This window comes from Theobroma cacao, chromosome 6, assembly GCF_053813885.1.
Source record: "Theobroma cacao isolate CCN51 chromosome 6, ASM5381388v1, whole genome shotgun sequence".
NCBI lineage: Eukaryota > Viridiplantae > Streptophyta > Magnoliopsida > Malvales > Malvaceae > Theobroma > Theobroma cacao.
In genome coordinates this window covers 4,041,412-4,055,126 of record NC_142644.1, presented here as the reverse complement: position 1 = coordinate 4,055,126, position 13,715 = coordinate 4,041,412, and the positions used below count along the sequence as shown (strand labels likewise).

At 31.8% G+C, this 13,715-nt stretch overlaps 1 protein-coding gene and 1 pseudogene across 3 annotated transcripts; one reads left to right on the top strand and one right to left on the bottom strand.

The window, feature by feature from the left end:
- The first annotated feature begins 513 nt into the window (after positions 1–513).
- On the top strand, positions 514–2,174 carry LOC18595415 (putative CCR4-associated factor 1 homolog 7 pseudogene; annotated as a pseudogene). The gene is made up of 2 exons (XR_016027210.1): positions 514–936; positions 1,079–2,174. The product of XR_016027210.1 is annotated as a putative CCR4-associated factor 1 homolog 7 pseudogene (transcript).
- A 1,790-nt stretch (positions 2,175–3,964) lies between these two features.
- Positions 3,965–9,506, bottom strand: FDM1 (XH/XS domain-containing protein). Of its 2 annotated transcripts, none has more exons than XM_007023340.3 (8): positions 9,383–9,506; positions 7,344–8,253; positions 6,647–6,828; positions 6,131–6,220; positions 5,748–6,032; positions 5,422–5,634; positions 4,718–4,955; positions 3,965–4,332 (listed from the first exon to the last, which is right to left on the bottom strand). In XM_007023340.3, exons 2-7 carry the CDS (start codon positions 8,242–8,244, stop codon positions 4,725–4,727), a joined length of 1,902 nt encoding a protein of 633 aa, XP_007023402.3. In that variant the 5' UTR covers positions 8,245–8,253; positions 9,383–9,506; the 3' UTR covers positions 3,965–4,332; positions 4,718–4,724. The 2 variants fall into 2 exon arrangements, with proteins under 2 accessions (XP_007023402.3, XP_017979324.2); XM_018123835.2 differs by having other exon boundaries at positions 7,344–8,244.
- Positions 9,507–13,715: the final 4,209 nt, after the last annotated feature.

The following is a 13,715-nucleotide window of genomic DNA, read 5'->3' as shown; positions in this document are numbered from 1 at the left end:
TGTAATTATATAAATAATTTATGTTGCACATATAAGTAAAACTTGAGGATAACATAAGTGATTACTTTTAATATAAAATTTTAAGCTCTTTTCGTGAGGTAATTAATTGATCGAGTTATTCATTATAATTTGCAAATTTGACACATTTTGAGTCGAATTGGAATATAATTTTTTAAATTCAAAGTCAAACTAAATGAATTAAATTTTTATAATAAATATTATATTTTTGTTTAATTCTATTTTAAAATTAATTTAAAGATATTAAAATGTTAGCCTATAGTTTTATTATTTTACAACAATAATTGATATGCAAATCTGATAAACTTTCAAGTCTAAATTTTAAAAACGAAAAATCAACTAAACTCGACTCATGAACACCTATTATATATATATATATATATTTTTTAAAAAAAAAACATACTAGGTAATAAAAACAAATGAACCTTTTAAAAAAAAGTATTTAGTAATAAATTTGTTTTCAGAAAAATAGAATAACTAGGTGTCCTAAATGTCTGGAAAATGGAATCTGCAATTTACCTGAAAAATCTGCATTTATTTTAGATTTCTCTCCTTTCTGTTCATAAGGAGGTGAGCAAAGGGAAAGGCTATAGGCTCCAGACCATTCCCCTTCTCACTCCACTATATGTATAAAATAACAGAAACGTGAAGCCTCTCCTTTTCCCAGGAAACAAACAGAACAGATAAACAAAAAAAAAAAAAAACCTTAAAACGATAACCACAGCAAGTCAACAACCAGTTCTTAAAGAAAAAAGGAAAAATCAAACCCCAGTCTAGGGCCTCCGATAATACTCCAAACCCCGAAACCTTACAGAGAGAAAGGAAGGACCTTTCAGAAATTTTCTAGATCTTTCTGTCTAGAATCTGCCTTATTTAATCTGTTTCTCTGAAAAATCCTTCCCCTTTTCACTTCAAAAGGTCAGTTCCTTCTTCATTTCTCCATCTATATAATCATCTATTTAATTTATCGTTTAATTATTCGAAATTCATTTCTGGGTGAAGCTGGCTTTTATTTGGTTTGTAGGATCTATAGCCTTAAATTTATTGTAATTTCTTGCAGATCTGGTGAAATTCAATCTGGGTGTTTTGCAAATTGATTCCCTGTTTGGGGGTTTCGTGGTAATTTAGGAATCTTTGTCTTCTTGGGTTGTTATTGGTTGAAATAGAAATTAGTTTTTTTTGTTGGTTTTTCAAGTGATGTCTTTGTTGCCAAAGAGCGATTCAATCCAAATCCGTGAGGTCTGGAACGATAACCTTGAAGAAGAATTCGCTTTGATTCGTGAAATAGTTGATGACTACCCCTACGTTGCCATGGATACTGAGTTTCCAGGCGTTGTGTTGCGTCCCCTGGGCAATTTTAAGTACATCTGTGACTACAACTACCAAACTTTGAAGGACAATGTCGATATGTTAAAGTTGATTCAATTGGGTCTTACATTTTCCGATGAGGAAGGAAACTTGCCTACTTGTGGAACTGATAAGTATTGCATCTGGCAATTCAATTTCCGAGAGTTTAATGTGAATGAGGATGTGTTTGCTAATGATTCTATTGAGCTTTTGAGGCAAAGTGGGATTGATTTCAAGAAAAACAATGAGAAGGGTATTGATGCAATGAGGTTTGGTGAGCTTTTGATGTCTTCAGGGATCGTTTTGAATGATAGTGTGCATTGGGTTACTTTCCATAGTGGTTATGATTTCGGGTACTTGCTTAAGCTCTTGACTTGCCAGAATTTGCCGGATACACAAGTTGGGTTCTTTAGTTTGATTAATATTTACTTTCCTACTCTCTATGATATCAAGCATTTGATGAAGTTCTGCAATAGTCTGTACGGTGGATTGAACAAGCTTGCGGAGTTGTTGGAAGTAGAAAGAGTTGGGATTTGTCATCAAGCGGGTTCAGATAGTTTGCTCACATCTTGTACATTCATGAAATTGAAAGAGAATTTCTTTAGTGGCTCGTTGGAAAAGTATTCCGGTGTGTTGTACGGTTTAGGTGTTGAGAATGGACAGAGTACTCATTGAAAATGAAAAGTAATAAAAACCAAAAAATATTTGGACAACTGCTTGTTTGTCTGTACGAGTGTGCCTCATACCCACACTTCAATGTACACTATTGGCAACAATTTTCGTAATTTATGAATATTTTCTTTTGCTTACTGTTCTCTTTGTTCTTGCTGTTACTGCGTTATAAAGCTTTATGTTCCATGTATCTATCAAGTGTCAAGTGGTGCATTTACGTTCATAAATTATGTGATAGCAAATTGGGAAAATGACGGAATATAATCTTGATGGTTATATTTAATGGTAGACGTCCATTTCTTGTAAGTGTTAGAATGTTATCATCCTTTTCTTAATTGCCCTGTTTTTGTATCTATCATATTGTCTAGAATTAGATTCAAAGAGTTTATTGTGTTTGGATGTTGGTACCAGATGGAATTCAATACTGCTCCAAAATTTGAAAAGGCTTTTGCACCCTTTGATGTGGCCGATAGTTGTTACAATATAATGAAAGACAAATTTAACAAGGACCAAAAGAATGTGGAAAAATTGAATTTGGTATTGTACATCGTCTTGATTCTTAATTTAAAAAAAAATTGATTTTGTTGAGTTTTTCTTTGAAAGAATGTATTCTCCTAAGGAAAGCTTCATTGATGAGTAATTTGGAGAGAAAAACCAGTCAGGAAAGTGGCAATCAAAACCCAATAAGGAAAAAGAAAAAAAATTTCTACGTATAAGAGATATTGAATGGAAAGTGACAGAGAGCGCAAAAAAAACAAAATTAGATAAATATTTATCTGAGGATGATACTACTGATCATGATGACTTTAATGTTTTTATGTAATGCAAACTCCATAGTCACGTTTCTTATACTTTTTGATAATGCTAATGATGTATTGGTTGTCCTTGTATCAACACTTTTAATATTTGTGGATGTGTGCTTGATACGTATAGGAGTTCTGTGACTCTTAAGCTCGTGTAAACACTTGTTTGTTCTCACATGTTTTGATTCGAAAGACATTGAGTATGATATAAAAGAGCTTAAGAAAGTTGATTAAAGTAATTATTTTATTTATTGTTTTTACTTTATTCATTTGATTTTCTCAATTTTAATTCTTACGTTTCTTTAGTTCTTTATTTAAAGGTTAATTTATCTTTTTTTAATATAATTTTTAGATTTGTTGAAGATTGTGTAATATATTCTTTAGCTCTTTAGATAATGTTATTGTTAAGAATTATGTATATTTTCATTTGTAATATATTTAGGTTATTTTAACCCATTAATTCATATTAATTATAATTTTTCCTTTAACATTCTAGAGACATGTTGATAGGAGATATCAGGTGATTGATGGATTCGGAACCGTCGAATCAAATGTACATGTCATGATGTTTATGGTTGTGTAACTTTTAACTTGTATGAATATATTATAAATATCTACAATTATTTTTTTATTCATTTGAAATTTTTGTTGTTTTGATTATGATTTATAAATACGCTTATTTAATTGCCATGAAATTTATATCGTTTAATATTTTTATTAGTTCTTTCTAAAACATGTCATACCAAATATTAAAATAATATTTTTTAATATGTTGCCAAAATATATATTTATTGGTTACCAATCGAGCAACCAATCAAAACTGACTGAATATAATCAGTTTCAGTTATCTCGGGTTCCTACTCGAGGGTCGATCAGCTTAGGTTGCTCCCCATATGACGTCGTTTAGACAGGTTTCGGAGCACCGACGGATACTCCCCCCTATGATGGGATCTATATTGCCCATAATCAAAAAAAAAAAAAAAGGAAAAAAATTATATATCCTGCCAACCGTGTTGTTGATGAAGAATATGTAGCAATATAACAAAGAAAGAGCGCCATAAAGTGTAGTTGTTATCTCATGTTACCTAAGCGTGAGATAGCAAAGCTAATTAGGCAGCTAATCCTTGAGAGTGAACATGTTGTATTGAGTCTTGTGGTCTTACCCCATTCCCATGAAATAGGATGTTATTGGAACAGATTCTGCCAACTGAATTTCATGCATACGCCATTCATGAAAAAGTCCTAGCATTTTTTTGATAGATGAGCATAGCCAACTACCATGCTGATAATGATTTGGATAAAGAGAAAGGATTGCAGATCTAGACTGCTCAGTCACCGAGAATATTTCCCAACTAAAATACTAACTCTTAAGTTCAGGATTCATCTGGTGGCTGAAAATACAATTGACAGATCAAGCAATATGGTGCACCTCCGTACGCATGTTATCCCAGAAGATTTGTCAGATCCTGAACTCTTGAAGTTTCATTGGATCCTGTGTCATCCAGCAATTTACATATATCAGTATACGGTTCAAACATGAAACTTTAAGCAAGCTAAGTGCAGGTGCAATACTATGCCTGTAATGTCCCATTGATAATTTCAACTCGACAGCTAATAAGTGCTATGTTTTGATGTAATTTTGTTTTTGTCACAATATGAAGTATCAAGGATAAGGACCAAAAACTAAGAACGTAAAGAACATAAATAAAATTGCACATGACCTACAGTCTCAAGATGGCAACAAAGGTCAAATAAAATCATAAACAACTGCCTTAAAGTACTAATTCACACACCAAAACTCCCGCAAATCATGACAGAAGAACATGGAAATGGTAATTAATGTATTATTTGCCTCAAAATGGTCCGTAAATACAAACCTTTGCCTCAAGTCCTCTTGCGCTTCGCTGTTTTGATGTTCTTAACGATATAATTAATGACTTCCTTTAGCGTGGCCTTCCTGTTTTCCTTGAAGTTCCATAGCTCAGAAATAACATATCTCCCACTGGGATTATACTCATTTAATTCTTTAAAAGCTGTTACCACTGCCTCATAAATCCCTTCACCCCATTCCTGCTTTAGATTTCGTAGTTTCTCATCTTCTTCGTTTACAATTTCCTGCACCACACACAACATTATTAAGCACTCAGTTATTCATTGATATTCTTTCTCAACAGCAATAGCCGTCCTTTTTACCCAAGGGGCCCCCAAGAGAAAAAATAAGAAAAGGTTGAATATCAGAGACATCATTTTAACAAGTTATTTATGCAAAAGAACTCATCAAAAACTTTTGCAGAAATCAAGTGCAAAACGGTGAAAGAGGCCATCTTTATATCCATAATTCACCATAATTCACAGTAGTGAAAAGGCAATATCAAAGAGGCTCTACAGCACTTATAACTTCTGATTCTTAAGCAAATCAAAAAGGAAAATCATCCACTTCATTCTCCATGTGACACCAGAGATAGTATTTGCACTATTTCTATATTTCAAGCAAAATTTGATCCAGGCCTAGGACTAATTAAAATATAACTTATGACTATTCGACTTAGGTTGCCATAAGGATGATATGCAAACAGTATACCTTGTGATTCCCTCCCTCATTTATAATTTTGAATGGATGCCACTCTGGATTCTTTAGATTCTCCTCCCACAACGAGCATAGGGTAGTGGCCTGTACTGCTGCTTCATCAGGTGAAAATCGCAACTTACAAGTGTTTTGAAAGGCCTTTTCATCAAGCTCTCCCATTCTCTTCAATCCAATATTAACTCGAGCACCCAACAACTCTCGCAAACCCTAAAGAGAAGAATAAGAATATAGGTTCCATGACCAGTTGCATGAATCTACATAGTATTCTGTGGCCTGGGCAAATATAATTCATTCCTAAGCCAAGAAAAAACAGGGAGTACCTGAATTAACACTTTCCGTGCTTCTTGTAGCTCATCGTTGCTCTGGCGCTCTTTGACTATAAGAGCTTGGTTTGTCGACTCCATATCTTGCAGATCCTCAATCTTTTCTTTCAACTCATTATTCATCTCTTCCATCTTCTTCTGTACAACTGCATCATCTTGTCCAAGATGCTTCATCACCTGCAGCTTCCCTTTCAACTCTTCAATTTCCATTTCCAACTTCTGCTTAACATCCAGCTGTTTTTCCAACTGAAGTATCTTTTTCAGGGCCTCTTCTTTCTCCCTCTGGAAATTTAAAAATCCCCGTTAAAAGAATGCGTGAAATAACTATAAAGTGAAAAAATACAATGTGCTACGTTACAATAAATTACTATGTTGAGCACCTTTTGCTCTTCAACCAGTCTTAACACATTCTCATCAGCCTTTTTCTGCTCCATAGAAGCCAACAGAAGTGAATTGTTTCTTTCATTATTCTGGAAAAACAAAAGACAATGTCAGTGACAGGTGCCATTATGCACAAATTAAGCAACTGATTTTCTCCTAGAGCAATTCAGACAGTTATTGCTAATGTAGCCTTAATTTTAGTATATAAGTCAGTACTAGCAGCTTTTGCCAGACTAAAATTAAAACCTATAAGTAGTACCCTGAATAAAAAGACTCTACATGTTGATCTTAATTTTTGTTAGGATGAAGCAACAGTACACTTGGCATGATATACTACACGATAATGAATATGTATTTAACCATATTGAAGATAATCTTATTCAGAACTAGAACTGACTTGAAATTGCAACGGAAAAACAGAAAAAAAGATAGCTTGGTGATAAGCATGTAATTAATTGGCCAATAGTTCCTCAAAAATGTGAAGGCTAGGCGGTTAGCAAGGAAAGACAGATTACTTTCTTCTTGTCTTCATCAAGTTTTTGTCTCTCACGCTCAGTTAGTGCCTCACGTTTGTTCAATTCCTTGTTCCAATAGTCAATTTTCCTTTTCTTTGTTTCCAATTCATAATTCAGCTTTTCCTGTTCTTCCAAGATCCTTCGAACATTATCTCGAGCAAGCCTCTGCATCTTCCTCGTCTCTGATGAACAATTAGAACACAAAAATACTATTAATTCATGTCTTATTTCAAGCATGATAATTTTAAGCCATCCGTGAATGACAATTCCGATTTTATAACATAATAGATTAAATGAGTCCGTGCTTGTACTTCAAAACCCAAACAGCAGTCTAGACGTCTATCTGATTGGTACATGGCCATTAGCTTCACAAACCATTCAGAGATTACAAATAAACTCTTAAATCTACTCTGTAAGAATAAAACATAAAGCCATAATCTGATTTATTACATCAAGAAGAGAAGGCCGAGGCTTTTCAAAGAAAAAAAAAAAAAAGAAGAGAAGGCCGAGTGTAGTAAATTAAGTCCAATCCTTAAGAAAGCCATTTGAATTTGAAAATGATGCATGTCACATTGTTAACAAAAGCTAGGCAAACTTTTAACATTCTTAAAGTGTTTACAGCCAACTAAACATGTGAAGAGCAAGTGTCAACATGAAAAAAGATGCAAAAAGGTTAAGACAAAGAAACTGGACAGACCTTCAATAAAGGCAAGGTGTAGTTTATCTTTCTCTTCAAGCATTCTGCTTAAGGACATAGTCGTCTCATTGTATTTGTACTGTAATTCTTCCAAATTTTCATTTGTCAAGTCAATTCTTGTGGCCAAGTTTGCCACAACATTATTCCTATCCTGAGCAGCTTCTTGGACAATGTCAGAAATGGTTCTTAATTTTCCCACCTTGCGAAGATATTCCCCTATTGGCCCGTCAGATTGGTAGTCATCAGCACGTGCACACCAACCATAAATGTTTGAACCAAGATGTGTTTGTTTCTCATTCCAATGTTTTTTACTGCGAAGCTCAGTTACAAAAACCTTCTCAAACTCTGTTGCATTCATGAATCCATTCCAATCATTATTGAATTTCAGTATGGCTTGTCCAGTCAGATCTTGCTCATTCCAGAAACTTTGAACTTCTAATGGTTTGTATTTAGCGAACTTCTTCAACCAGTACCCTTGATCATGCAATGCATTTTTATCCTTTGACTCAGCTACTATGTTAAGAATTATTCCCATCCATGGCCAAACATAGAGATCATTTTGCTCGGGAGTTTGGTTAACAGGTCGTGGTACAGCTGGACGCAAGGTCTGATCCGCTTCACTAGCTAGGTCAATTTCCAAATACTTTGCCAAGGCCAGGTGGTTTGCCTTCTGTATTGCACTTCTGTTGGCAGATCCTTTGCCCACTCCAGAAGCATGTTGAAGCAGATCCTTGTACTTGTAGTCTTGTTTCTTCTTCCCAGCACAAAAGGGGCATCTTAAGCTACCATTTAAGGCCTTCACTTGGTACTTCCCAGATTTAAGCTGTTCATAAGGCTTTTCTATGTAGTCATTAATCTCAGACTCACTAAGATCTGACTCTTCACCAGAACTGGAATCCATCTGATCAGTCTACATTGTAAAAAATGTTAATACTAACAATAATACATAGCTGAAATCATGACCAAAATAGCCTTTTAATGAGTAGCAAATTCCAGAAATTGGGTTATAGAGAAAGGCCTCATCATTGAACATGATTATGTCACGAAAAATACCTTTGGGCACACTAAAACGTAGAAGAAAAAGCATACTTCAGAAATTAACTGATCAAAATACTAAAATAACAGCAAATGTAACCAAATAGCTCCCTAGTAAAACTTATGCAATAGATAACATGGAAAGGATATCACTTCATTCTACTGCATAATGTGAGGTCAAACCAAAAGTAAAAAACAGAAGATCATTTTCCGAGGCATAGTTCAAGATTAAAATTGAGCTTTAAGATATATACTAAATGAAGGGAGCAAAAAATAGCAACAAAAAATTATTATTAAAACAGCAAAGCAGCATAAAAAAAAAAAAAAAAAAAAAAAAAGAAGAAACTTGAAACCACCAAAAATTTATGTAAGTAGCAGAAAAGGGACTACAATATGTTTAAGCACATAAAGAATGATATGCACAAAACTTCACTAACAAAAATGGGTTTTCTTTCATTCTTCAGTCACACTAACCAGCCTTTCAAAGTCAAAATTTCCAAGTTTAACACTTATCCATTTACACATCTTTTTTCAATTAGACTAACTAATATTGACATCCTTTCAAGAAAAATGAAAAGGGGGTTACTTTACAAAAATTGCTTTCAACACTCATTCCTATTAAAAGTTTCCCTACATTATTTAAATTTATTATTCAATTATAATTTCCAAAGGAAAGAAATTTTCCACATATTCCATAAATTTCTGAAAATCCACAACATTAACCCATTTCGAAAAAGAAAAGTTTGACAGCTAGGTTTGTAAACTTTCCACTTGATATCTTCAAAAGGAAAACAAACAGTAAAAATCCTTAGCCACGCTGATTATTTATTAACAAAAATTGCAAGACATGTAAAGACAATTACATATCTGAAGCTGCATTATACGCACTAAACAATAGCTTAAGCCACATTTTCTTTCGACAAAATGATAGCCAAAAAGAAACTCATAAATTAAGGAAAAAATTTCCAAAGTCAGATTTTGAGAGAGAGAGAGAGAGAACTGACGTTAATTTACTTGAAGAGAAAGCTTCTTCCCTGATTTGTTCTCTTCTTGCCTTCCCTCGCTCAGTAATTTTGATATTTGAGCTCTGCGGAGCGGAAGTTGAGTCAATTGCGAGGCCTGAAAATGTCCTTTCGTATTTTCTGTTTTTGCTTCTATTTTATGCTTTTGAATATTGGAGAGTGGGGTGATCGAGTGCACCGAAGTTCGAGGAGTCCAGACGCGTGGCTGTGTTTTATTGGTTTCTTGGCATTGGGTTCTTCTGTTGGTCTGACGTGTGAGAGTGGAATTACGAGGTCATTTTGTGTGATTAATATATTTTTTAATTAACGAGAATAATGTACCAAATGAAAAAAGAATCTTTTAAAAATAAAATTTTGAGTAATCTAATAACCTTAAAAATTATTTATAAACACTCATTATCCATCCAAAATTTTGTAAATATTATTTTACAACATGAAATTCTTTAGCAATTCATCGAAGACTAATGGAATTCTATTTGATAATCAAACAATTTAATTTCTCAAAAATGGTATAATAATAATAAATAATAGATTTATAAATGTGTATTTGTTATTTGTAAAATTGTAAGATGTGGAACATCTATGTGTCAGCGACTCATGTTTTCAACTTAAAAAATATACTTATTATGTAAAAGAAGATTCTTATTTATAAATTTAAAATTTATTTCATCTCTTACTAGTGACACTTTTATTCATAAAAAAAATAAATTATATCTTAAATCGAATCTATCTCAACCCTGATATATCTCATAGAGTTCTTATTTCAATGAAGAGTAAGTCAATTCTAATATCACTTATCACATACTCATATTTTTAATCCAAAAAATATATCTATTAGATAAAAAAATTATCTATAAATTTAAAACTTATCTCTTCTTTTATTGATTTGAAATTAATAGCAAATGGACTGTGATATGCTTAGGTTCCATTTGAGCCCAATGGGGACAATCCCATACATTTTCTTGACAGCCCAAAGCCAAGACCAAGGCTAACCAAACCTAGCCCCAAGTAAGGAGAATTTATATCCCAAGTTGTACAAACTCACTCTACTATTTCACTACTATACAATGACAAAGAATTCATGCATATCACTTTTATCTTCATTAATTTAATTAAAATGTTGGACAAGAATTTAATTATTATATATGTTAAATTATTTTTAATTTCTATTTTTAAATTTTTTATTATAATTATTAATATTAAAAAATTCATAAAATTTTATGTCCAATGCACAAAATCAAAACTAATTAAAATATTAAAAACCAATATAATAATCACTGAATCAGAATTTTGATCCTTAGACTTAAAGACTCAATAGAGGACCAAGAAATTTGATTTGGGAAACAAGTAGATGACCAATTGTCATCACTCATTAGTTTTAAACGACCTAAACAAGACAAAACAATAAGAAAAAAGCAAAAGGGTAATTGATAATAAAGATGTTGAATCTCTTTTAGTAAGAAATTCTACAATCTTCCAAGCATGTGAATCAATCAGTGCAATGTGGGATCATATCATCATCATCATCATCATCATATAGAATGGTAAGAAGAAATCAGAACCAGTGCTTTCCATGCATATATATTGCCAAAACCATAATGATTAAAACAAAGCTATCATTAAAATGTTTGCCTTTAAATGCTGGCCTTGAGTTCTTATGGACAGTACAAGAATTTAATTCTGGCCTCACATTGAACTGCTTGCCATCTTTTCCATAAATTTTGGCTTTCTAACCATAATATAAAAAATGGGAAAAGTTTCATTGCTCCTAATCATATTCATGTAAAATTCAAAGTTGCAATCTTTTAAGGAAGATCTAAATTTGAGGTGACCAACCATGATCATTATTAATAACACAGACCAAATAAAAATTGGTTTGGCTTGGCAAATTGGAATCACATCAAGCAAAGTAGTTAATAGGGACAATGGAGATCCTTTGGTCTTAAAAGCTGACATTAGAGTTAAAGAAACAATGCATATTGTTTTATGTTCTTAAAGGCTAATGATTAATGTAATACTTCACCATTTTTTCATTAACCGGACCGAAATCGAGTTAATGTTCATCTTTACTTATATATACCAAATACTGTAACATTATCATCTCAGTAATTTCATTTTTAATAAAACACCAAATGTCATCATAAAAGCAAGAATACTCTCAGTAATTACATTTTTAGTATAATACCAAATGTCATCATAAAAGCAAGAATACCTTGATGAATTGAGTGTTTTCTTTGCTCATTTATGAAATGATTGGGTCTAAATGATGTAATTTCATCAATTTTGTTTCACCTCTCTCAATTCAATTGTTCATTTATTTGGTTTTCTTTCACCTTCTCATTTTGCTTCCTATGGAAAAATACAATGCAAGTGATGTATAATATTGATGCTGTGAAGGGCAAATGATATGAAAGAATAGGCTTTACTTTCCATTTATCAATGGATATAAATCAAGTAACATTGTTGGGTGTCTGAAAAGAAAGTTTGCTCCCACAATCTTCCAAGCATGTGCACTGTGGGGGCATGTATAACTTAGCAGTGGAAAAGGCAGGGCCAAATAGTTTTCTCTTTTGAGACTTTTGACTTGATAGGGCCATCTAGCGTCATGACGTACTTTAAAAAGTTATGACATTTTGCTAAAATACAAAGGAAACCCAATCATCCAATATTTTGAGCCAATTTTATTGGTTTAATGATCTTTATTTAATGAAAAAGGTAGTGTTGGCCAGAGAATAACGTGGGTTGAATTACCAACAATCTTTTTATAACTACTTTACGTCATTAAAGAAAAAGCAAGGTCCTCTATTTGTTTAAAATATGTTTATATGATTTCCATAGGATTTGGTGGCATAATTTTATGTTAAATTAATGCTGATACTTAGGATGGAAAAGAATAAGACATGTGTCACTCGAATTTTTTTACGATGAAATAATAAATTAAATAAGTTTTGTTCTTTTTATTGAGTTAATCAAGTTTTTGTATTTATATTTTGAATCAAATAAGTTTTCATGATTAATGCTGTCATGTTATAGTAAATATTGGGATTGTCACATGACTATATTAAAATGTTAAATCAACATGCAATATCACTATTAATTATAACAAGTTAACATGTTACATCAGCATCACATGGATATAAAATGATTAGAGTCACGATAATTAGTCAATTATTAATCATACGGGGTTTATTTGATTTAAAATAAAAATATAAGAATTTGATTAAACACAATAAAAGAATAAAACTTATTTAAATTTTCGTGAATAGTTGCAAAAAATTTTTAAATATTATATCAAAGATAAATGATAACTTTGTATCACCATAAGTAAAGTGGTAAATTTACATCTTATCCTATAAATTTAATATATGATTTTGTTATATTTTAAATAATTCAATAAAAAGGAAATATTCTTGGTAAAAAAAAGAAGAAGAAGAAATATTTAAATTTAAATATAATAATTGGGTCATTATTCATCATTTAAGTTTTTGAAATAATCGATCATCTAACTTAACATGATATTTAAAGTATCTAATTTATTATCCCATGCTTCTTATATATATATGAGTGATAACATGGTGTGATACTTATACACGAGGGGAGTATTTAATTTTTTTTAATTGACATTAAAATAAATCTCATGACATGCAATTATGGTTGCGGTATTTTAGATACTACAATATAATAGTAGTTGCTTTTTCTATATATTACCGATTGATATGATTAAGTTGAATATTTGTCTTAAAAATTAATACTATTTCACATTTTATTATATAAAGAAAATTAGAGAAAATTGGGAAGAGAATGGAATAGATTAATGAAATGAAAGGAAAAGAAAATAAAACCTCAATAAAAAGTATGGGCATTTAGCATGAAGTTGACCTCTTCAGTCTTCATGCACTTAACTTTCATTGTGCGAGACAAAATGATGAACCATGCATGCCTCTCATAGTTTCTTGTTTGAAGCAAATCACAATCCACAATTAAATGGGTTCCTTTTCTCATTTTCTCCCCCTTTTTAATTCCATCACTTTTCAGTCTTAATTAATTTCCGAATGGAGATTTCTACATAAAAATTTTAAACATCCTTTTCTTTTTCATAGGTTTGTTTTCTTTCCTCACAAAATCTCATGTTAATCATGTTCATAGAGATGTGACATCATTTTTTGCTAGCTATTGACTTACCTAACGGGCACAATCTTTTTTTCTTTTTCTTTCTTCAGGTTTGGATATTAATTATGATATTATTAGGATATACTATAGAAGAAATTATGAAGAATAGTCTTTTTTGATAGGGATATTTTAAAAATAATTATCA

Bases quoted from the DNA above. Each gene is read 5' to 3' on its own strand.
- FDM1 (XM_007023340.3), bottom strand. From the start codon at position 8,244: ATGGATTCCAGTTCTGGTGAAGAGTCAGATCTTAGTGAGTCTGAGATT. The intron at 6,033-6,130 runs GTGCTCAACATA...TTAAATTTCCAG, and splicing joins GACTGGTTGAAGAGCAAAAG to AGGGAGAAAGAAGAGGCCCT. The intron at 5,635-5,747 runs GTACTCCCTGTT...TCTTCTCTTTAG, and splicing joins CACGGAAAGTGTTAATTCAG to GGTTTGCGAGAGTTGTTGGG.